At 39.5% G+C, this 23,197-nt stretch overlaps 1 protein-coding gene across 2 annotated transcripts in view; it reads left to right on the forward strand.

Annotated features, from left to right (window-relative positions):
* LOC129170015 (WD repeat-containing protein 7) overlaps positions 1-22,992 on the forward strand; it is a 91,130-nt gene extending 68,138 nt beyond the window's left edge. For both annotated transcript variants that reach the window (XM_054757132.1, XM_054757133.1), the window contains 7 exons: positions 732-918; positions 9,968-10,085; positions 10,785-10,934; positions 11,785-11,867; positions 12,654-12,753; positions 16,433-16,537; positions 18,326-22,992. In XM_054757132.1, coding sequence (XP_054613107.1) covers positions 732-918; positions 9,968-10,085; positions 10,785-10,934; positions 11,785-11,867; positions 12,654-12,753; positions 16,433-16,537; positions 18,326-18,529 — 947 coding nt within the window. In that variant the 3' untranslated portion in view covers positions 18,530-22,992. The remainder of the gene's footprint in view (positions 1-731; positions 919-9,967; positions 10,086-10,784; positions 10,935-11,784; positions 11,868-12,653; positions 12,754-16,432; positions 16,538-18,325) is intronic.
* Positions 22,993-23,197: the final 205 nt, after the last annotated feature.

Consider the following 23,197-nt stretch of genomic DNA (forward strand, 5'->3'; position numbering starts at 1 on the left):
GGGTTGGGAGATATTTTCTGGACCTGTAATGGTCAGTCTGTCCCTACAGAGGCTGGCTCAAATGTCAGGTCAGCTATGAAGTGACCTCCATCTCGCTTGCTTCATCCTGAGTGTGTGGGCATGTTGCACAAAGTTTGATTCATGTCGGCTTACACCTCAATGGAATCCAAAGGAATTTCACGTTTTAATTATGTTATTTTTATTACAGCAGTAATGGTAGCCATCGAATATCTCCAGTGCCAGTCCCAAGCATGGATAAATGGCAGGCATATGCTTGCAGTTAGAAGTTTACATACACTCGTCATGGACATTGAATGTCATATTCATTTTGGTATGTTTGAACTCTTCTTTTTGTCAAGGTGGTACAACACGTCGTTGATCATTTTTAAAACAAGAATGGGGTACAGAAGTTTAAATTTATTTGGGATATTCTGTAAGTTACAGAGGCTCAAAATGTACATACCCGCTCAAATATATACATATATTCACTTAAATTGTTTCATAAGAGGGGCTGAATGTTCCAGAATGTGTTTCAAATTGGCAAGGCCAAGCCCTATTAACTTTTTGTTACTGATTCTGATTGAATGCATGTTGTGATTTCTCTTTAGCAGGATGAAATAATTCCTTTGACAGCACTCGTCAATTCACTAAATAATCTGTGTTGTCTGTGATATTAACACCTTTCATTTTATTTTGATTAAATTATAATTTTTGTTGTTTTACTATCTTAGGCAAGGCACTGACCTTCCTATTGCTGCAGCCCCCCAGCCCAAAGCTGCCACCCCACAGCACAATCCGCCGCACAGCCATTGATCTGATCGGCCGAGGATTCACTGTGTGGGAGCCGTACATGGACGTGTCAGCAGTGCTCATGGGACTGCTGGAGCTCTGTGCTGATGCTGAGAAGCAGCTGGCCAAGTGAGTCATCATACACTCAAACTGAAATATTCATGTTAGGAGTAGGCGTTTTCCTTCATCAACAATGACGGGGGGAATTACCTATAATTCAATTGTTACTGTTAAAATATTATTTTTGTATTAATTGATTTTTATTTGAAGACTCATTATGGTACTTTGTATCTGTGGATATACAGTATGTGAGAAGGCAATTTTCAAGACTTTGCCCCTTCAATACGCTCGTACGCTTTGCTGCTTTCCAGGTACGCATTTTGCTGCATTTTGCCAGTTTCAGTTTGGCGTTCAGGCTCTGAAACCTGTGGTGAGGCACCAGTGTATGCTACACTGGCTTGCTTAAGACTGTCTGGCGGAGCTTCATTTGCACCTCCAAAAAAAATGTATCTTTGTGTCAACTGCGACGCAGACCGCAGAGCTCTGATTGGTTGGCTTTTTTTTTTTTTTGTACCATATTTTTTGGACTGTAGGTCAGACTATTTGGCCGCACGATTGCCTTACTTTGTGCAAATACACCATACATATACATGTGTCTGGTACATTTTAAAAAGCAGTGTACAGTATTGCAAATCATAGCATAAAGAATACAAGACATCATTGCAATTTATTGATTTATTTTTAACCCTGAAGTATATTGTGAAGTATTGGGAGGTGATCTACAATATAGCCAAGCTCATATACAACAGCAGAAAAAAACAGGACGTATCAGGAAGTATCAATATTTTGATTTGAGAATTGACTTTAGAGCATGAAGAGCTGGTATCAGAAGTATCAATCCACAGATCACTGTACACGAGAGTGGATGATACACTCTCACGAGCAACGCACAACCAACTGACTCGACACGCATGTAGTACATATGAAACATTTGAACGTGCGATTACAGATGTGGGGTGCACGTGTGGCGCACGGCGCTCATACGGAGTCCGCAAGTGTGACGTACGGAAAAATTTACATTTTGCCCAAAGCAGACACCAGCAAAGTACAAAAGAAAGATGTTTCCCTTACCGATGCATGAAGACGTGCAAAGTGCAAAAGTGTGTCTTGCAACCAGGCTTTATGTCACACATTAAATGTGTCTTCTTTAAGAACATTCTGACATTTGTTAAACAAGTTTTTATTGTATCCATATACTAAATGCTCATTGTTAGGAGCGGCATCATGACACTCCTAAAAAACATTAAAAAAAAGAAGCAGCAAAACCCGCTGTGATGAGAGCTCATTTATAGTAAATTTGACTTAAATATGTTTTTTTGCTCTTTGTGACAAATGACTGATGTGATTTATACTTTTATAAAACTCTTTACTTACTTTTATATACATTTATAGAACTCAGCGGAAACAAAAGAAACAATGGCACAAATTGAGGAAGCGAAGAAATATGCAATATGTAAATATGAGCAGTTCTATGAATATATTATATAATAAATATGAGCAGTTTCAGAGCAACCTGTTCAATTGAAGGGACTGATCTTCTCCATCGATTAGTTACAGCTCCGACAGCGATCTGGATGTTGCAGCCGCCATTATTTACTACTAGACAGGAAGCTAAATAGCTAGTCAAAGAGAGTTGTATTGGTGGAGAATTGCAAGTCATGCATCATCCCCCGCCCAAATGCTATAAACAAATCAAGACCCCATCAGAAGGACCAGCGTTTTAATGATGCAGAAACCTAATTTTTTTGCGTTTCAGATTTAAAATAAAAAATTGCCGGCACTGACTGTAGTATAGTACTGTATACAGTTTGAACATATGCACACAATAGAAGCAACACTTAGGAAACACAGAGCTGACACACTAAAATATGGCAGCTAGATTTTAATCTGATTGCAGGGCATTACGGTGATGTAACGATGTCTGTATTGCGCTGACACGTCATCCTTTGTCTGTGTTCATGTGTTTTAGTTAAATGACCACTTCCTACGTTGGTATACATGCTTTTATGGTGGAGAAGTTTGCTGAAGCCGGCATTCACCTGTCAGTGTGATCGAAAAGTGTTTACACAACCTATCACGCAGTGTTATGGATTTGTGTTGCCTGAGGAGATGAGGTCAACCATACTGTACTGTCAGGTTATGGTAAAAGTCAATCCCTGTTTTATGTATGTGAAGCTGAAATTGTCAGTGGAGAAAGTGTATTCCACAAGCCTCATCTTGTGTTAGCGCATTACGTACACAATGAGTGAATGTGTCATCATCCCTGCAGAAATCTCTACTGTCTGAATGAACTGATTATGTTAAGGCTGAAACCCGAGATGCGCTACTCTCGTTAGAGTATGGATATGTCTGCTGCCTGTGTGGGAGGGGGTGTGCATGCTCAAAGGAGAAATAAACAACATTAAATTCAAAGTGAGGACAGCTTTGACAGTCAGACATAAAGCAAAAAAAAGAATGACGTATTGGATCATTTCCCAGTGGTAATGCTTTTTAAATATATGTATATAATTGCAGTATCATTGCAGTGGATGATATTACGTGATACCCATCCAGTCAGAACATTTAATTAATTATTGGAAAATCAAAAATCCTCTTCTCCACTTTCTTTTTGTGTTTCTTCAGATACGTGTTGAGCAGAATCATTCTACAGCAGCTGGTGCACACTGTCACTGCACTCTGCTGCACAGCATTAGTTACACATAATTTACTTCAAAAAAATGCATTCAGTTTTTTAGTTTTTATTTTTGCAAGATACCGCGGCTTCCGAGTAGTCACTTACAACATTCTCGAACGGCATACAGTACTTTCTTTAATTACTCTCACTATTCCTGTACTTTAGGAAGAGAAAAGGCAGCATGTGAGGAGTTGAATGTACAACTGCCTGAAAGCTTGTATTTCTGTGCAGCTCAACCGCAGTGAGGCTCTTTGTCTCCGCTGCACACTAGTCGTCAATACACTCCTTACAGAGCTCCCTGTGCGTGCCTGCCCGCGCGTGTGTGTGTGTTAATCCTTTTTCAATAGGCACAGAATGGAAAAAGCCCCCGGTGTGGAAGACTTGCACACATTTTATACATTTTCAATACAGGTTCACTGGCCTGCAGATTACCGATGTACCTACTGAGTTCATCCCTTAAAAAATGTTTCAAAAGAAGATCATGCCATTTTAGTAACACCTGTAACACTTCCGAACACATCGACTTAAAATGAAAGCCTCTCACATCAACAAAGAGACTAAAATGGCTTCAGAAAGGTGAAAGATATAGATATTCATAGATGCTAATGCCAGTATCAGTACTCTCTTTATTTAGAATTTATTGTTGACACAGTTGCCATTGTGTAAAGATTACCTTTCAGTTTCCAATAGTTTTAGCAAGTGTCCTTACAATATGTTTTCTTTATGTCATAGAAATATTTTTCAATGGTCATGAAGCATGTTTATCTACCACATTTTGTGCCCAACTGCATCACAAGCTCAACTTAGTGAATTATTTACGCCACTGGATGTCGCCAAAAACCCAACCACCAACTCACCAGCCAAACTACAGAATGACAAAAAAAAAGTGTGACTTTTACTCTGGATAATGCGATGCTTTGGATTTGTGTATATCTTGTAAAGGAAGTGTTATCATAAGTCGACTCCTGAACACAACAACCAACTAGTATTGCATCTTCAAAACAGTCGTCCGTATATTGGTCTGCACGTCAATAGTGTTACGTTTAATCAGGTCAGGATTCCAAATACAGAGACACTCAAAAATGTTCCAGTCAGAAAAAGTCTTCAAAGAATATCCAACGGGTACAAAAAATGATGCATGGCAAAAACGGAGGTAGCAAAACAGGGTCCATAAAAAAAATAGAAGGCACTGCAGAAAACTGACAGGGAAAACAAAACATCTACAACTAATGTCAAAAACTCCAAACTTAAAATAAAATCACTCACAGGTGAGCAGGAAACTACTGGCAAGAAAGGCTACGTTCACACTGCTGGTCAATTTTTTCCTCATATGTGGCCTGTTTCAGATTTTATCATGTCAGTGTGAACATTACAATTCTCATTTGTTCAAATGCGACTCAGGCCTCATTCGTATGTAGATCTAATTCTAATATGTATCCGAGGTACTGCGGTCAAGTCGCCTATATCTGACCTATACGTCATCGAAAGTCATGTTTTGCCGTGGGAGACTTGGATAAAGGTAGTCACCGATGTAGGGAAAAGTGACTGTAGTCATACGAAAATTATTTTAAAAAAGTGTCAGTGAAGCAGCTCACGTCAATGTCCCACCAATCCTGGCTCCGATATCCACCCACTCGCCTCTCGGAACAGATGTTGCAACAAGTTCTCCACAAACCATCGTAGCCAACCAAAAGTCTTGCCTTGTTTCTTCTTAATCTTAATCATTTGGTTCATAAAATGTTGACTCTCATTGCAAAAACTCATTGAAATTGCCACAAACGCACCAAGGAAAGCACAAATTGGGGCAATGTTAAGTTCTGGAAACACACGGCAGATGCGTGTGATGTCGTGCTTTTGTGCATGTGTGTCACTTCACAATGACAAGTTTTTTGAGAATGTGAGTGACCACATAAAAGATCGGATTTTATAACAAAAATTCAGAATTTGGAATCATACACGGCAGTGTGAACGTAGCCTAACTTGACAAGGGAAAGATGCATGAAAAGAATGCAGGTGTCTTGAATGCAGCATGCAGACAACAAAGTGCCATTCCGCATTCTCCTCCTGTAGCCAGGTAGCCTAAAGACCCCTAAGTGTGAAGGTGCGCCTTGTGGCACCGCCCGCTCAGGATGTCAGGGACTCTGAAAGGAAAGCAAAAGGAACTCATTGAGTTTACCAGTCAGTAAGTCAGACACTTAACCTGTCAAGTCAGTGTTGGTGTTGATTTCTGCCATCAATGACTCACACACACATTGTGACTGATGTTATTAGCTGCTGCGTCACACACAACAATCAATAACACCCAGTTCAGTGTGTGCGTGTGCGTGTGTGTGTGTGTCTGTGTGTGGGCCTCATTATTGACTGGATAATGTCAGTGTAATAGTGGCTGCAAAAGCAGGCTGGTTGTCACTCCTGAAGTCTAGTAAATGGTTAGTTTTTTATTGAATACAGTTCACATTGATTAGTTGGATTTAACATCAGACATGAATATTAGCCAAAAACTGGAGTGGACAGGCAAATATTGGAGGAGGCGGAAATATTGGTGCTGAGTGTTTGCGCTCAGTGTTTGATCATGTCAAGGAGAGTAATCATGGTTATGTGTGTTCTGACATTCAACACATTAAATATGAACTTGACGGTGCTTTAAATGAATCCAAAAATAATTGTCATGAAACAGAACTATAAAATCAACTGTCCATTTTTTTAATTATAGAGAGTGATGACATTGACGACTTGGGTGTGTGTGTGTGTGAGTGCGTGTGTGTGTGTGTGTGTGTGTGTGTGTGTGTGTGTGTGTGTGTGTGTGTGTGTGTGTGTGTGTGTGTGTGTGTGTGAGAGAGAGCGCAAGAGCGAGAAAGAGAGTGATTGAGTGAGTGATTTCCAATGACTTTAATGATAATCCAGATAATTTCATTACATGTACTTAATGTTGGTCATTAACCTCATTGCTTCTCAGTACAATTAGCTCCCTGCACTGCTGCCTTATATCAACATGGTGACTGTTTCCAATTACAGCCACCACTATAAATGAAATTAAACATTTCAGCATTGCTGATTTATTGCTAATATAGTACCTGTGTTAATTATAAGATCTGTGGCTGCGATCTGTAATCAGAGGAGATGAATCGTGCAGCTCGGCCGTCTGTCCACCCATCACTCCCTCCTCTTATTCTCTTCTCATTTGTTAACAAGGTGGCCTTGCTTGCCCGCCCTTTGCCTCACTCCTTCACACACACACACGCACGCACACACACACACACACACACACACACACACACACACACACTCAAGAGAAGTGTGGGGCCAGCTGTTAGGGTGTATGCATGCGTCTAATTCCTGTTGCATTGTGGGAGTCCATTATGCTGTTGTCTGGTGAATGGCTCCCATTGACTCAACCTTGACATTATAAGCTGCCCACTAATCTCTTCACTTCATATATTTGTAAGTCTCTCTCCCTCACTCTCACTCTTTCTCACTCTCTCATTCACTCGTTCTCCTTCTTACTGTTAGATTCCACGAGGGATGAGCCGGATACTTGTTTTAGACGAGTATCCGTTACGGATAATTCATTTTTGCAGAGTACGAGCATGAAACGGGTACAGCTTGTCATTATCCTTAATCATGATGAAGGCAAATCCTCATTTGTTAACTACTTATGTATTCACTCTTCTCGTTGATCAGTGCCTCCACTCCGGCCGTTTTTTAAAAATTTTCCTCAGCTCATATCTAAAGTTACTTGGTAAACTTGTTTCGTAACCTACACAGTGCATTTGACAAGACAGAGCTGTAAATGGCTCGCATTGCGCCCGTGTCTTTTTTTTTCCCCCCGTCTAATTCTAATTTGGCTGGTTATATAAAGTCAGTTGGAAAACTTTGCTCGTAGTACTGAACGTGGGGCTTTTGAGAAAACTACAGTGAACAAGGCTGAGAGATTATTTCTCAGTTTGCCGTCAGTGGATGTTTGCATGAATCACCAACTTCACACAGATCATTAAAAAATAATGAAAGTCTTGTAGATCACTTCCACACACAGACGCTACACATATAGCTGAATAATAAACAATAAATAAAGCAACTTCTGATCAATCCATGTCAGACTTAAAATAATGTACCAATTTAAGTCCCTCCCATTTCTGGTTAAACCACGCCCACTTTCGTTTTATGCCCCTCTCGCTCCGAGTACAGCTACAGATACAGATCATTTAGATGGGTGAACAGATACAGATAGCGGTGTACTCGCTCATTCCTAGATTCCACACATGCATCCCTGCTGCATGTCACCAGAGGATCCAATGTGTCCTGAACCAGCACTAAAAACAGTTAATGCTGTAATGTGCAAAGTTTTGATGGCAGCAACTCTCAAGGCAAAATCCAATCCTGGTGCACTCTAACTGCGGAACTACTACTTACTTTCCTTACTATAAGTGGCACTGGACCATATGTCGCATTTACCGGCATTTTCTGATCAAGCTATCATCAGAGCGAGCTTTCCTTTAGGACTGACATTAAATTCACAAGAGAAGAAGATGAAGCCAGAGGGAGAGGGCAATGTTTACACCAACAAGGAGATAAACTGAAGCGACAGAAGCTGAAATAAGTCAACATGGATACAATCAGTGGCGGGCGGTCTGTTTGGTACCTGGGCCTTTGGTGACACTGATTATGTCAAGACACTGATTTAAAAATAAATAAATAAAAAAATGGCAGGCTCTCAAAGCGGCAATATTACTATTGCGCCATGCTGGCAGATACATTGCGAGGGAACTCCAACACATTAAGTGTCTGCCAGATCGCCACAATATCAATACTGTATCGCTAATATTGTGAGTCCCCTTATCTTCTAATTCATTGTCGCCGATAGGCCTGACCTACATTACTGCTAGTAACTTCAAGTTAGTGACTAATTTCTACCTGCGATCTGCTGCGGTACACCAGTGATTTTGAAGTAGGCACTCAGCCAAATGTAATGAGCGTAAATATAACTGCTTAGTGATTGCTGCAAACATCTATGCTACAACATCACCTTGACAATCAATATTTATCTAATAACATGACCAAAATAGGAAACATTTAAAGTAAAATACATCTACTCACCAGGGATGTCAATTCCTCCTCTTCGGTCAGCCTTGTCGGCGTAACTTGGCTTGTAGAACTGTTTTGCTCTGATCAACCAATCAGAGGACAAAAAAGTGCTGATGTCACTGACAGGGAAATCTGATTGGCCAAAAAAACAACAGCCTGATTGCTAACAGTTTGTATGTGACATGGGCCAGCACTCCTGATTTTGAAGGCCCTGGGAAGATTAGATTAACATGGCAACACATAGAAGCTGAAATCTCAGTGGACAAAAAAACAATACAAATACCCTACTGGAAACAGACTACTAAATGAAAACAATTGACTGTTGGAATAAATTACAGTAATACAATTTCATGGAACAAATTCTAGAATTGAAGTTGGAAATGTATTCTGATAGTGATTAGGCCAGCAGAGAAGGAGGCCTTGCTGGCCCTGACTGCACACCACTGGATACAATAAAAACTTACCTAATACATGTTGGAGTGTTCTCAATGAATACACTTTTAATCCATGACATAACTCCTGGACGCAACCCGGTGTATAGAAACGTATCAAACAGCCGTATTTTTACAGCAAAACTTGAGTTTTGTATTCACAAATGAGTTAAAATAGACCGAACATCATATGTGTGTATTTAGTTAGTGTCTTAAGCAAGCAAACAAACCCACAAAATCAACGCAAACACACCAAATTGACTCCTCATTTGTGTCCTCAAAGGACACATTAAGATGACTGAAGTCCTTGTCTCATCTAACAAGAATGTGTGGAGTTAGCGCTCTGTCTTCCTAGCACACCTGAACACACCGCCCAAGCCAGACACGGCAGTACGCTGTGTGGCTCCGTTACACACTCAGAAAGGGTTAATGTGGACACAAATAGGACTACAGGACAATGCCCATCACAGTAGCACAAAGCATATTAAGGGATGTAATGAACATACTAGGTAGCTACAGATTAAGACACAACGTTTTCATTCACCTCAACTGAGGCTGAACATGCTACTATAGGGACCCCTGTTTGCTTGGGGGCCTTAGGCACTTGCCTAGTTCGTCTATAGCAAGAAATGGCCCTGTGTGCCTAACTGCATCACAAACTCTACGTAATGAATTATTGCCGCTATTAGGTGTTGCCAAAAAAAACCCCACCACCACCCCACAGAAGAAGAATTTTAAAAAGTCAAACTTATACTCTGGGAAATAGGGAACTAACTGCATCAAATTCTTTCATAAAAACGTGGTTTTCACTCAGAAGGTTTTGTAGTTTTCAGCTAATGACAGTTTTCTACGAAATCCTCCATTGTTCTCATGAAATACATCATAATTCAAAATTCTAATTAAACTTCTGTTCCTGTCTTTCTATCTGTAGTATTACCATGGGTTTACCTCTCAACCCACCAGCAGATTCAGCTCGCTCAGCCCGACACGCCCTCTCTCTTATTGCAACAGCCCGACCCCCTGCCTTCATTACCACCATTGCAAGAGAGGTGAGAATTATGGAATGGTTTATTTGTTTCAGACATGCTTAACAAGTTGCATCGAGGAACATCACAGGCTTACATATTGCACAATTCAACATGTCTGAAAAGGAGTAGGAAGAAGCAGAGTTTATTTAATTGTGCCTCTTCTCAGTGCCTATTAGTTAGGATTCATTCACACCATAACTTTAATAGGTTGACACAGTATTTCACTTGCCGACATTTTGTCATTTACATTTTGTCCACTTTCTCTGTGAAAAGAGAGGAAAGTGTTTAAAAAAAAAAATGAACAAATGACACAATAAACCTTGCAGTGTTCAAGAAAAATAAGGATAAAAGTGGTGTATAAACTGAGCAATAACTAATTAATAATAAATTAAATTAAATGTATTTTTTAATATTGTTGAATTTGGCATAATGTTTGTTATTGTGGAGTTATTGTTGACTTTCACCTGTATCAAGTCTTTGTGAGTTGAGTCCTTAATTACCTTGTAGTCGAGATAATGAAATCAATATTTGTCCAGTTCCTTGATGCCTTGATGCCTTTTTGTTATTATTTATAATTATTGTAATCACGGTATTGTAATTAATGTCTAAAATACCTCCATATTACTGACCCAAAAATGTTTTGTATATGTTGCCTTGTGTATCATTTTTTTCACATTTTAAAATGTTTCCACTTTTAATCTTTTTAAATTATTTTTGCAGGTGCACCGCTACAATGCAGCCCAGGCTAATTCTCAGTCACAGCAGAACGTTCACACCACCACTCTGGCCCGAGCCAAGACTGAAATATTGAGAGTGATTGACATCCTGATAGAGAAGATGCCTGGAGACGTTGTAGACTTACTTGTTGAGGTAAACATATTCATCTGCATAAAAGGAAAACGTCGCTTTTTTATTTTTTTTTTATTTTGCCCATCATCCACAATCCTTATGTGAGACATGAACACACGCCTTTCCCTTTTCTGTGCGTTAAAAAGACAAAAACAGCTAATAATGCATGTAATGGGATTCACTTATATAGAGTATAAAGCCCTCTGAAAAACCTCCAAAAAACGCCAACAGTGTTCCATTTACATAACGTGACCTGCATATTAACCAAACTACAAAACTATTGTTATTGTAGGAGCTAACACCAAAGAACTACTTTTATGGTGTAGTGACACAGCGTCTCGCTCACAACACCTGGGAGGTAAGGTTAGCTACTGGAGCTGCTGCTGCTGCATCACCTGTGAGTTTGGAAAACCTAACGCTGGGTTATAAATCATGCCTCACACATGTATAGTAGAAAGTTGTGACAATAAGCTGAAAAGTTGGTCAACAGTTGGTCACAGAATGTTTATAAAAGGTGTTTTAATAGAGAGCTTTATTGGTGGAATAGGTGAATCCCTTTACATGCTTTATTAGAAGCCTTGTGCTAGCAGTTTTTCAATATTTAGAATGTACAGAAAAGAGAAAGACGTGTGTTAATGCCTCACGAGGATTGTGGATAATGGGCAAAATTAAAAAAGAAAGTGCTGTTTTCCTTTGTTGTTAATTATTAAAGTTGTTAATTATGCACAGTGTGTAGGCACAAAGCCAGCAGAGGACTAGTTTTAGCTTGCTCTCAACATCTCTGATATATGGTAAATTACATTTTAATTTCTAGTAAAGGAAAGTGCAATGGCGTGGCATATTCTTACCTCCTCCTCCTTTTTGTCACCAGGTGATGGATATCATCATGTACTGTATTGAAGGTTCTCTGGTGAAGAAGAAAGGACTTCAAGAGTGTTTTCCTGCTATTTGCAAGTACGTTGGTTTCAGTGTCTGAACTTACGCAACTTGAAAACAAAAGTAAAAAACAGGTACTGTAAATTCTGGTGTAAATTGAGCGCACCTGAATATAAGCCACACTCACCAAATATAAAGAGAAAAAAATGTTTTTACATATATAGGCCGTAGGTGTCCACATTGTAACATGGGATATTTACCCAGAAAGACACACTATAAACCTTGCAATCCTACCTGCACTCGGTGTTCCCAGCATCCCTCGTTAGCTTTGATGAGCGATGCGTAAGACGTATTTTTTCGGCGTAATTCAGCAGTTGCCTGTAGTCCAAGCAGAAGCTTGTAGTAATTCTACACTTAAACAAACTTAAGATTTGTCTGATCAAAACATGATCGCTGCATAAGACTTTAAAACGTGATATTAGTGTCCACTTTACTGCTCCAATTCCCCAGTTCCTGAATCTGCACTCTGGGCATCATGGGAACTGTAGTTCTTTTAGCCATAAATTAGCCTCATTATTGTTTCAGCCGCGGTGTTCAAAGCATGTGAAAAAACTAGTGGCTTATAGTCCGGAATTTTCAGTTGTAATGCAATCTGAATTAGGTAAATTTGGTTGCAAGGTCAAAGTAAGTGGGCCGGGAAAACATTGTGGTTTTATTTTCTGTTTGTTCATTTGTTTATGTATTTACTGTATTGTTGAGGCTGCAAATCTAGTTCAGTTCAGGTCACCAAAGTAGCATAAGCTCAGTTATGCTATGTTCATTCTTGCTTTCTGAGTGGTTTGTCATTATTGGCAACTTTTTCAGGTTCTACATGGTTGGTTACTGCGACCGCAGTCACCGAATTGCTGTCGGAGCTCGCCAAGGTTCTGTGGCCCTCTATGACGTTCGCACTGGAAAATGCCAGGTAGATAAAAACAAAAAAAAACTCAAACTGCCACTGATGTGTTTGTACCCATCCCTTATTGTCATGTGTCACAACATAAGCCACACTATTGTGCATTATTTTGAACATCCATCAATTTTCTATGCCGCTTATCCTCACTAGGGTCGCGGGTATGCTGGAGCCTATCCCAGCTGGCTTTGGCGGGGTACACCCTGGACTGGTCGCCAGTCAGTCGCAGGGCACATATAGACAAACAATCATTCACACTCGCATTCATACCTGTGCACAGTTTGGAGTCGCCAATTAACCTAACATGCAAGTTTTTGGAATGTGGGAGGAAAATGGAGTACCCACGCACGGGGAGAACATGCAAACTCCACACAACGATGCCCAACGGAGATTCGAACCCAGATCTTCCCGATATCCTGACTGTGTGGCCAACATGCTTACCACTAGGCCACCGTGCAGCCTTATTTTGAACAATAAATATTTATTTAGTGTTCCCTTAAATTTCTGTTGTGTTATAATTTCTTACGTCAACATTATGTCATCAAGTCCCGTTCTACCGTGTTCTTCTTATTAAAAACTGCCCGCTTAGGTTGACGTCAACATACATTACATAGTTGACCGCTTTTTTTTGACATAACATCAGAGATCCACAGGCGTCATTACAGTATATGAAAAATGAGTCCGTTTATGTTGACATGTGTTGTAGTATTGTTCAAGTCATCATTATTGCTAAGCAGTGTCAAACAACAACAGCAACGTAACTACTGTCAAGTTACACAGCATTCAAACATGCACACTGTGACTTCCGGTTCAGTGCAAAGTAAACTTCAAAGTAAAAGCATGGCAGTATTAACCTTGGTTCTACCACAACTAACAGAAAGATTTGATGTATGAAAGCTTTATTGTCATTGTAGTGAAAACATACAACAAAGTTACCACATCAGAAAAGAATATAAAATATCAAATGAAAACAGCAGAATCAAAATAAAAATATGCACAAATAGACGAAAACAAATAAAAATCCTTTATTATCGCCCATTTTCCTTTTGTCTCTGGCTAAAGTCACAAGTAAATGTGCATGCAATGATTAGTTTCAGTTTTGATTTTGGTTATGTCGACAACCATTTATGTTGACATCAGTCAACCGATCTGAGGGTCATTGTGTTAAAGCCAATATTAAGCCATAAACCTGAAACAACTGCGAAGCGGGCCTCCCAAGGGAGGGTGCAGCAGCTTGAAAATAATAAACATGTTCAATCCTGCTCAGCTAACTTCCGTTATGTGAAAGGTTTAAATGAGTAGATTTTTAGTAAAGCTGTCAAAAAGAATGTGTTAATGGTGGTAACTAAATTAAATAAAATTCTTAATTTAAATTAAACTCTTAATTAATTAAAATTAGGTTCATTTAAATTTTTGGTTCATTTGGAGCTGTTAATGCATATAAATATATGGAATTGTGTCCTGTCATTTATTTTTCTGTGTGGGGAAAAAATACAGTAAAAATATTTCAGACATAGTTGCAAGTGGTGATTAATCCTGATTAATTAATTTAAAACATGTTTAATTTGATTAAAAACTTGAAACATTTTTAGTTCTTATGGTGAGAGATTAAACAGAGTCTAGGCTGAGCACCACCAAGGAACAGATGTTGATAGTGAGAAAAATCAGGATGCGTCTTTGTGCTAAAGAAACGTCTGGACACAAAAATGCACACATACATGTAGCTGACAAAGACCTGGTCACAGAGGCTGATCAAAGCTGTGGCAGATGGCCATGCAGTGGCAAGCTTGCTATGGTTGGACACACACACACACACACACACACACATGCTATGTCCCCAGGCATCAGGTGTACTGAAGTACGAAGTGCTGTAAATGGTTTCAGTGTGCTTCACTGCTCTCTGATAGGCTGATTTTATTTATTAGGCAAGTGTTTCCCAACCTTTATTGGGCCAGGACACATAGTTTACATGAGAAAATGTTTACTGCACACCAGATCCAAACAAAATATCACAAAAAGTATAAATGCATGTACATTCGACCATCTTGTAAGATAATACAATAGAGTTACAGTACATTGCTGGTATAGATAGGCTTCACCCTTCCAAACAAATCGTTGCTCAAAGTGAAGCGTGTAATGTGAGAGGGTTTTCTGTTGTTTCTTATCCTGACCTAATGTTACATATACAGCAAATACTGTATGGTTAGTGCCGATAAAATATATCTTGGTCTGCAGTCAATACCATTTCATTAATCACATCAGAAGATGCACCTACCCGTGTATGCTGTCATAGAAGTTCTTTGTCTTATTGATCATCAATAAAGAAGCTTTCACCATTTTACTCATTTACAATTGATGACCCAATAAAAATTGACCCATTTTGGGTCCTGACCCTTGGTTTTGGGACTGACCCAGCTGTCGATAATGGTGTGCAAATGGTGATGACATGAAAACAACCCAACGGTAATGCTTATTTTGTCATATTGTCATCAGTAATTTCAAACAGTGTTAATACATTGTTCAATTGCGATTCACCCTGTTGTTTTTACTGTAATAGCTACGTTCTTCCCAAATACACAACATAGTTGGTCTGATTTGCAAAATGTAATGTTTTCCTTTCAGTTGCCTGGTGTCAGGAAGGCTCTGTAGCACAGCTCATTAACTCACTGCATCACCTGCAATGCTGTTATGTGCGTTCAGCTGTTATGACATTACACTGAATACACTCACAAGGCAGTGCAGCTATGGGAAATAAGGATTTGGCTGTCACCACTAAGCAACCAATGCAAGAGTAACACTGAAACATGGAAAAAATGGAGCGATTGAAGAGTAAAATGGGCTTGGAACACCTGCGAAAAAAACTAATTCAGCTTTTTTTCCAACTGCCAACACAACTGAAATCTAATAGGAGGCAGAGAACCAAGTAAAAATATGAGATTTTCATTTAACTGTCTTATTATATTTTCTTCTTTAATAGCCACACATGGGCTATAATTCCAGGGTCTAGGGCGCCCAAGGCGACGCGCCTTAATCTCATCTAGTGGTGAGCATTTGTAATCCCAGTCACAGGTAGAGTGGGGATGGTGATGGAGGATGGAGATTTCGTTGAGGGCGTTTATTGTGTTACATACTCTTCATCTGGTGGGGCACTTTATTCGGTTACACACGGTGCAACATTGCTTTATTTTGTCCCATGAGTTCTGGAGGCGAATGGCAGCATCTGTTGGACCAGAAGCTGCTCCTCACGTGATGGAATTATCTCGCTCAGCCCAAACACTTACTGTCAAGAAAAGTGCCCAACTTCTTCTGCTTTGTGTCGATGAAATTTCAACAAGGACCAAATTTTGTTCTTCATCTCATCTTTATAGTTTTGAAGTTTGAAGTTTGGGTTGAAGATGCTGTGATCCAAACCCCCCAAAAATGATTCGGAAATTGTCTAAAAAGTCTTTGATGAGCTTTTGAGTCAGAGAAAAGTAGTAAAACACTTGAAAAATGCAAGGTTCTGTTCACTTAAAAGGTTCTGTAGAAAAAAGGTTTTCAAAACCACAGTGACACTGTCTCACATGATGGAAACAGGGTCCATTTCAGTGCCCCGATGACCAAGTGCACCAAATTCCAGGTTTATTGTACAATTCAGTGACATACGTTTCTACTTTCCTTCTTACCAGTGATGATCTCTGTTTGTCTCTAGAATATCCATGGTCATAAGGGCCCAATCACAGCGGTGTCATTTGCCCCTGATGGCCGTTACCTAGCAACATACTCCAACGCTGACAGTCACATCTCATTTTGGCAGGTAAATATTTCCTCATTCCTGTATCATCCTCTACATATGTCATTTTATTCTCCCAAGAGCAAAAACATGTCAGAACATTCCATTATTATGCCCTGAAAGATTCCTTTGAAAGCTTTTGTGATACATAATAGTAATAATAAGTGTTTGCCGTTGATAACATTGATTTTCACAGTTAACTCACATTTAACCATGAGTGCTTTTTGTGTTTTTTTTTAACTTAAAGACTTGAAATTTGGAGCATGTGTGTAATGATGAGCTTTGTTGCACACGTGTTCGGTATGGCATGGCGACAAAGTTTCGGGCTTCGCCATAGACCATCAAAGTGTCATTGTTTGACTGCAGATGGTCTTATCACAACAGGAATTGATTTAGCAAGTAAGAGCCTGAATAAAATGGGGTTTAATTTAAAATGGGGTCTAATTCCCCCCTGCAACCAGTTTCACCGTCTCCACGAAATGTCTATCCAATGTGCAAGACTTGGATAAAGGTACTCACTTTTGTAGGCTAAAGTTCTTCTCATCCGAAAATTATTTTTAAAAGCAGCTCTCATGTCTCACCACTCCTGCCTCAGACATCCACCACACACACCTTGGAACAGATGCGGCAGCAAGTTGTCAACGAACTGCCATAGGCGACATTCTTGCACTCTTACTTCTTAATCTCCTACACGGAATCATTTGGTTGAGAAAATATTGACTCCTGTTGCACAAAATCCTTGAAATTGCCACAAATGAGTTAAAGGCAAGTTTATTTGGAGAGCACAATTCATACACAAGGTCATTCAAAGAGCTTTACAGAAAAGAAGGGTAAAATCACTTCATAAAATCATTCCATAAACACATAAAATCATTCACTTGTCATATGAACAGTTGAATAGAAGTGTTTTCAGCCTGGATTTGAACATTGCCAAAGTTGAGGATCTTCTGGAAGACTGTTCCAAGTTTTGACAGCATAAAACTGAAACGCAGCCTCACCGTGCTTAGTCTTAACTCTGGGCACCCGCAGGAGACCACTACCTGACCTTCTCAGAGCACGAGATTGTTTAAGTGGCTCGAACATGTCAGAGATATACTAGAGGATGGTAAAGAGAGCACGCTAGCAATGTGCGGATGGATACTGGAATATCGATACTTCCGATTAACAGCTCTTCATGCTCTAAAGTCGATTCTGATATCAAAATATTGATACTTTTGATATTTCTGACATATGATTTTGTCCTTGTGTTTTTTCCGATATCGTGTATTAGCTTGGCTATATTGTAAATCACCCCACTACCTCAGTATACCTACCTCAGGGTTTAAAACAAATCAATAAATTACTATGATGTCTTGTATTCTTAATTGTATGATTTGAAATATTGTACACTACTTTTTAAAATTTACCAGACACATTAGGTGAATTTGCACTTGCACATAGTATCGGATCGGTATCGCCGATACCAGCCTGAATTTTACCCAGTATTGGCTCGGAAATGAAATCAGTGGTATTGCACATCACTAGAGCGCACACTGCAGCAATCTTTACTTCCGTAAACACACGGACATGCGAGTGTTTGGTAATGTGAACGACCACATAAAAAAATCTGATTTAAACAAAAAAATTGAATTTGGCATCAGTGTGAACTGCAGTGTGAACGTAGCCTCAGTCAATGAATGTTTGAGATAAGGACAGTGTTGTCTCAGGAAACATGTTTTCCCCAACTCCATCGAGAAAAGCAGGGGTTTCCAAAATCTGGAGTCTGACATTTTGTAAAGCTGAAACAAACTCCTATGAAATTTCCAATCTCAGATGAACACCAGTCTGCTGGGCAGCATCGGAATGTTGAACTCGGCCCCCCAGCTGCGCTGCATTAAGACCTACCAGGTGCCCCCAGTCCAACCAGCGTCTCCTGGCTCCCAGAACCACTTGAAGCTCGCCCGCCTCATTTGGACTTCCAACCGGAACGTCATCCTGATGGCCCATGATGGCAAGGAGCATCGCTTCATGGTGTAAAATCTGATGGCTACTTTTATGGTCAGCTTGAGCTCTTGTATCGGTCAGATCACAGGCCATTATGGTTCGTCAGGCAGAAAAGGAAGTTTGAGTGAGGTCAAAGGCAGCAACAAGGACCTGACCGATACAAGAACAACATTTTATTGGCAATCATCTGAAGTACTGAAGTAAGAACCCACCCTAAGTAGGTTTACGTCTGTGTTTTATCTCCCACGATGATCATGAAAGAACTCAAGTGGTAATATATTTATTTGCTGTAGCACAAGTCTTGTTTATGTTGTATTTTGCATCATGTAATTTAGTTATTTATAACTTCTAGTCATTCCTAATTATTTTTACTTTCCCTCATCAGTCAAAGTTGGAGCCATAAAAGGTCCAAGCATTCATTGCTATTTATTTTATGCTAGCCTTTATTGTGACGACTCAATAGGTTAACTGTGTAGAATTTTAGTCCCGTATTTTATTTTTCTTTTATTATTGCTGGAATAAATTGTTTTTTTCTCGACATCTGAGAGTGCGCATTGTTATAATATAGGAGTTGAGGTTTAATTCTTCACTCACCCATGTCGGCAGCCATTGTTATCTTGCACCGCATGCACTAATTCCATAATGGGACTGGTTAGATATAATGGTACAATAGTCGTCTCGTAACTTGAAAGTTGAAGTCTCAAGTATGCTTCAGCAAGATACTGAAGCCCAGTTGCTGTTGATCATTGTGTAAGTGAGTAGTTAACGTTCCTTACACAGCAACATCCACTGTGTAAATACTGTGAGGCAACATGGAGTCCGGTACAAATTTCATTCATTTGTATCTTATCAAAACAAACAGTCGCTTCCTGCATGAATGCATCTTTACAGTTTTTAAAAACGTTTACATACATACAGTATTAGACTGCCTTAAAACCATTGTTCATAGTAGCGGTCATTAACACGCATAGAATCAACACAATTTGAAGGCGGTAAGATGAGTTTTAGTCACCATCAGGATGGAAAAATATTGCTAGATGCCCAAATGTTTTAAGGATTGTGTTTTGTCGTGCTGATAACACATGCTTCCCATTTTTCTTTGTCCTACTTCCATCCCACGTACCCACAGTCTGGGTGCTGCATGAAGTACTGTACATACAAGAGCTGGTGTGTAAAGTAGTGTTGTGTTGATCTTGCACAGTGTCGTCTTTTCTCTTGTGGTGAACATGACTTCCCCATTAAAGCAAACAATTGTACTCATTTTACAGCATATTTACAATTAAAAGTGATGATCGATAATATAAGTCACATTTTAGAATACATTATAAAATCAAGTAACTACCTAATGATGATACGGTAATGTTTTTTCCAACATCCTGTTACATCAGAAATTAGTTTTGACATGAATTAGCATTATTTGATATTTGAGCTTTGCCATGCATGTTTATGACGCAAAATTGTAGTACAGTAGATCCCTGCTTTTTACGGGTGTTACCAATCTGAGCTATTTTGATGGCCATAAAAATGTCTATTTATGACACACGGATTTCCCCCTGCCCCCAAACGCTCCTGCCAGCTTGACGTTGGGGTTCTTCTCTGATTTCTGATCAACATTTGCAATTAAAGTGACTGTTCTAATGATTACATTAACCCCACCAGAACACTACACTTCTCTCATAGGACTCACACACTTATTTAATGTACTTCAAGTATTCAATCTATAGGTACTCACCTCCGATGAATCATAATGTAAGATGATCAATGGACAGATGAATTCGGAACCACGGTGCAGCATTTAGCCTGGTTGTCCATAGAAGGGGTTTGTCCAAGCGTCTTCATAATCCACACTATTTATAATAATGATTTGTGTTCACCTCACTGCAAGTTTTCAGGCTGGATTGACAGTTGAAGCTAGTGCTTAACCTAACAAACTTTTGGGTCTCACAGCACGCAACGATGGTTTGTTCAAGTACCGCCAAATAAAGTGCGAAATCTCAAGGCTTGATGAAAAATATTATCACCGAAGCATTACGACATAAACATGTACAAATTGTGGGCTTTCTCAACGTGGTACATGTCTGCTGTGCATTTTACCTCTATTATCATTAATGAATAAAGGATTAACGACCAAAAATATGTGAATTTGCCGGGCAGTGAATGCTAAATCACGAATGTGCGGGGATCCACTGTACTTTGAGTCATCTTGCAGCCCAAAAACAGAAATATAATTGTGACCAACACTGAAAAAATGCTAATGCAACCATCTCAAAATTATGGTTAAATACATGCATTACTTGTTATAGGGGGTGCTGATAGTCTTTGTATCTGAGCAGGTCAAAGAAGCACTTAAAAGCAGCTAAACTGTATTTCATGCTTACCATAAAGTAATGACACGAGTGTTATTTATGCAATGACATCACTGCACACCATTGAGATTGCTTGTAAATTGACATTACCATAATTTTGGTCTGGACCTGTTTGCCTCAGATTATGCAGAGTTTTATGCAGAGAGATACATTTATTCATCCATATGTGAATACAGATATATTTATAGAATGATGAGTTTGTTTACCTTTTGAATTATAATCTCCTCTCGGAAATGTAAGAGGTGTGATCAAGTTGGTTTTAGACGCTTATTGCTTGTTTTGTTGACCAGTTACTCTTCCTCTCTTCCGACCTCCCTCCACCTCTTGTCAGAAAGCTTCTAACACTGCTACACTGTAAACACACGTGTCAAAGCTTTTCACAGGTTTCTCCTCGATCTAGTTGAAAGCAAAACAAAAAAACAACAAAAAAAACCCCACTAGCTCATCAGGCTGTTTTTGAAACCTCCTCACCAGTGTAGGTCCACAGAGCTTTGAGATCTTAATCTTGGCTTTTCTGCAGCACACTCACCATTTTGAGAAAATCTGTCTTTGTTGCCTCTTGGGGGGAGAGAAGGTGAGAAAACGAAGGCAAAGAGGAAGAGCTGAAGAGTAAGTAACAAGTGAGGAAGAGCAGTCATCCAAAAAAAAAGAAAAAAACCTCTTTGGCAAAGGAACCTCATGTAGTGGAAACCTTCAGGGTTGGAACATTTGACATCATCGTTGTAACACTCAAACCTTGATGATGATTACAAAGATTTTAAGTCTACTTTATCGACTTGTTTTTCACCTTCAGCTCATTTGTCAAAACAAAAAATTAAAAAATCACTGAACCACAAGCAGTAAAATATGTCTGCTTGAGACACTCTTATTCAGTGTAATTAAAACATCAGCAACTGATTAATATAAACATATGATTAAGGGAGGATTTAGTCCTGGTTTAGTGTTATGCAATTGTATTTAATGAATTTTTTTTTTTTATCCCCAGCTGATTTTGTAAGTTTACAAAGAACAGTCTTTAATTTTTATGGTACGTTTATTTTAACAGACAGTCTCCCAACAAAAAACAGGAAACAAAAGTTGTACGTTTTGTGTTTAATTGAGGAATAAGTATTTGATCAGCAAGCATTCTGACCCCCCACAGAGTGGTTTTGTACTCATGAAACACGCAAATAAGTCCTGTCCCTTCAGCAAAAAGCTTGCTGAGAAAAACCACTGTTCAAAAATGGAAGAAAAACCAGATAACAGACAAGTGCCCTCGTTCTGGAGCTTGAAGTTGAGGGTTTAGCCAAGAAATGCATGGGATGAGGTTGTTAATTATCCCAAGGGAATTGAAGGTTGCCAATGAACACCGGAATGATTCAGAAGGCAGTGAAATGCTAAATACAACCTCCAGACCAACATGGAGGAGGAAAGCATTGAGGGGTTGATGAACAGGCCCAAGTGTAACCCGCCTGGTTCAGCCAGCTCTGCGTTCTGCCCTGAGCTCAAATCAAGGTTCTCAGAATAACAGTCGATAGCGCTAGCCGTCAAGCTAAAAGCCCGGACTGTCAACTTGACGTCCAGCACAGCTGTTTATGTTCAGTATCCCATAGACATCTTGACTGAGCAAAAGGAGAGTGGTACCAGAAGAAGCAGATACTCATGGTGGCCTCGGACATAGAAAAGCAGTGGAGGGGGCTGAAAAACCCTCTGGAATTGTAGGGTATCTGCAAAGAGGGGTGTCCCAAAATCCTCCACCTACAAGAAACATCTGACCTGTGTGCTTACCAAGAAGTGTTTCTCCATTATGTAGTAAGTCATGTTTTGCTTGAGGGTCAAATGCTTATATTACTTAAACAAATACATTACATATTTTTTGATCGATATTATTTGTTACTGTTAAATAAACCTCCCATAAAAATGGACTGTTCATGTTAATTTAGCAAAATTAGCAGGCGGTCAAATAAATTGTGGTTGTGCTGTAAATATATGAAGTTGTGTATGTGCCTGTGTGTTGTGTGTAGTGCATACATGTGAGCCTCTCAGTGTACACAGTTTAAATCCACAATGTATCAAATAAATGTGTAGTGGTAAGATGTGTTTGTTTTGACTGTATTCCAATAAAGACAGAAATAAGACACGTGTTTGTGCATTAGTTATGTTCTGGATAGTCACGCCAGGAGAGGAAGAGGGGAATCACACCCAAGTCCACAACGGTACTAATGAAGCCAATGAGATGGTATCAAAGTAAAGGGGCAGTTTTTTGATCCCAGGTCGGGACTTTACTGCCTAGCTCATCTCCGTCCACTTTGTTTCCTGGCACTACTTTACTTATTATTTGGGCATGGGACACAGG

The sequence above is a fragment of the Dunckerocampus dactyliophorus genome, chromosome 17, assembly GCF_027744805.1.
Source record: "Dunckerocampus dactyliophorus isolate RoL2022-P2 chromosome 17, RoL_Ddac_1.1, whole genome shotgun sequence".
Lineage (NCBI taxonomy): Eukaryota > Metazoa > Chordata > Actinopteri > Syngnathiformes > Syngnathidae > Dunckerocampus > Dunckerocampus dactyliophorus.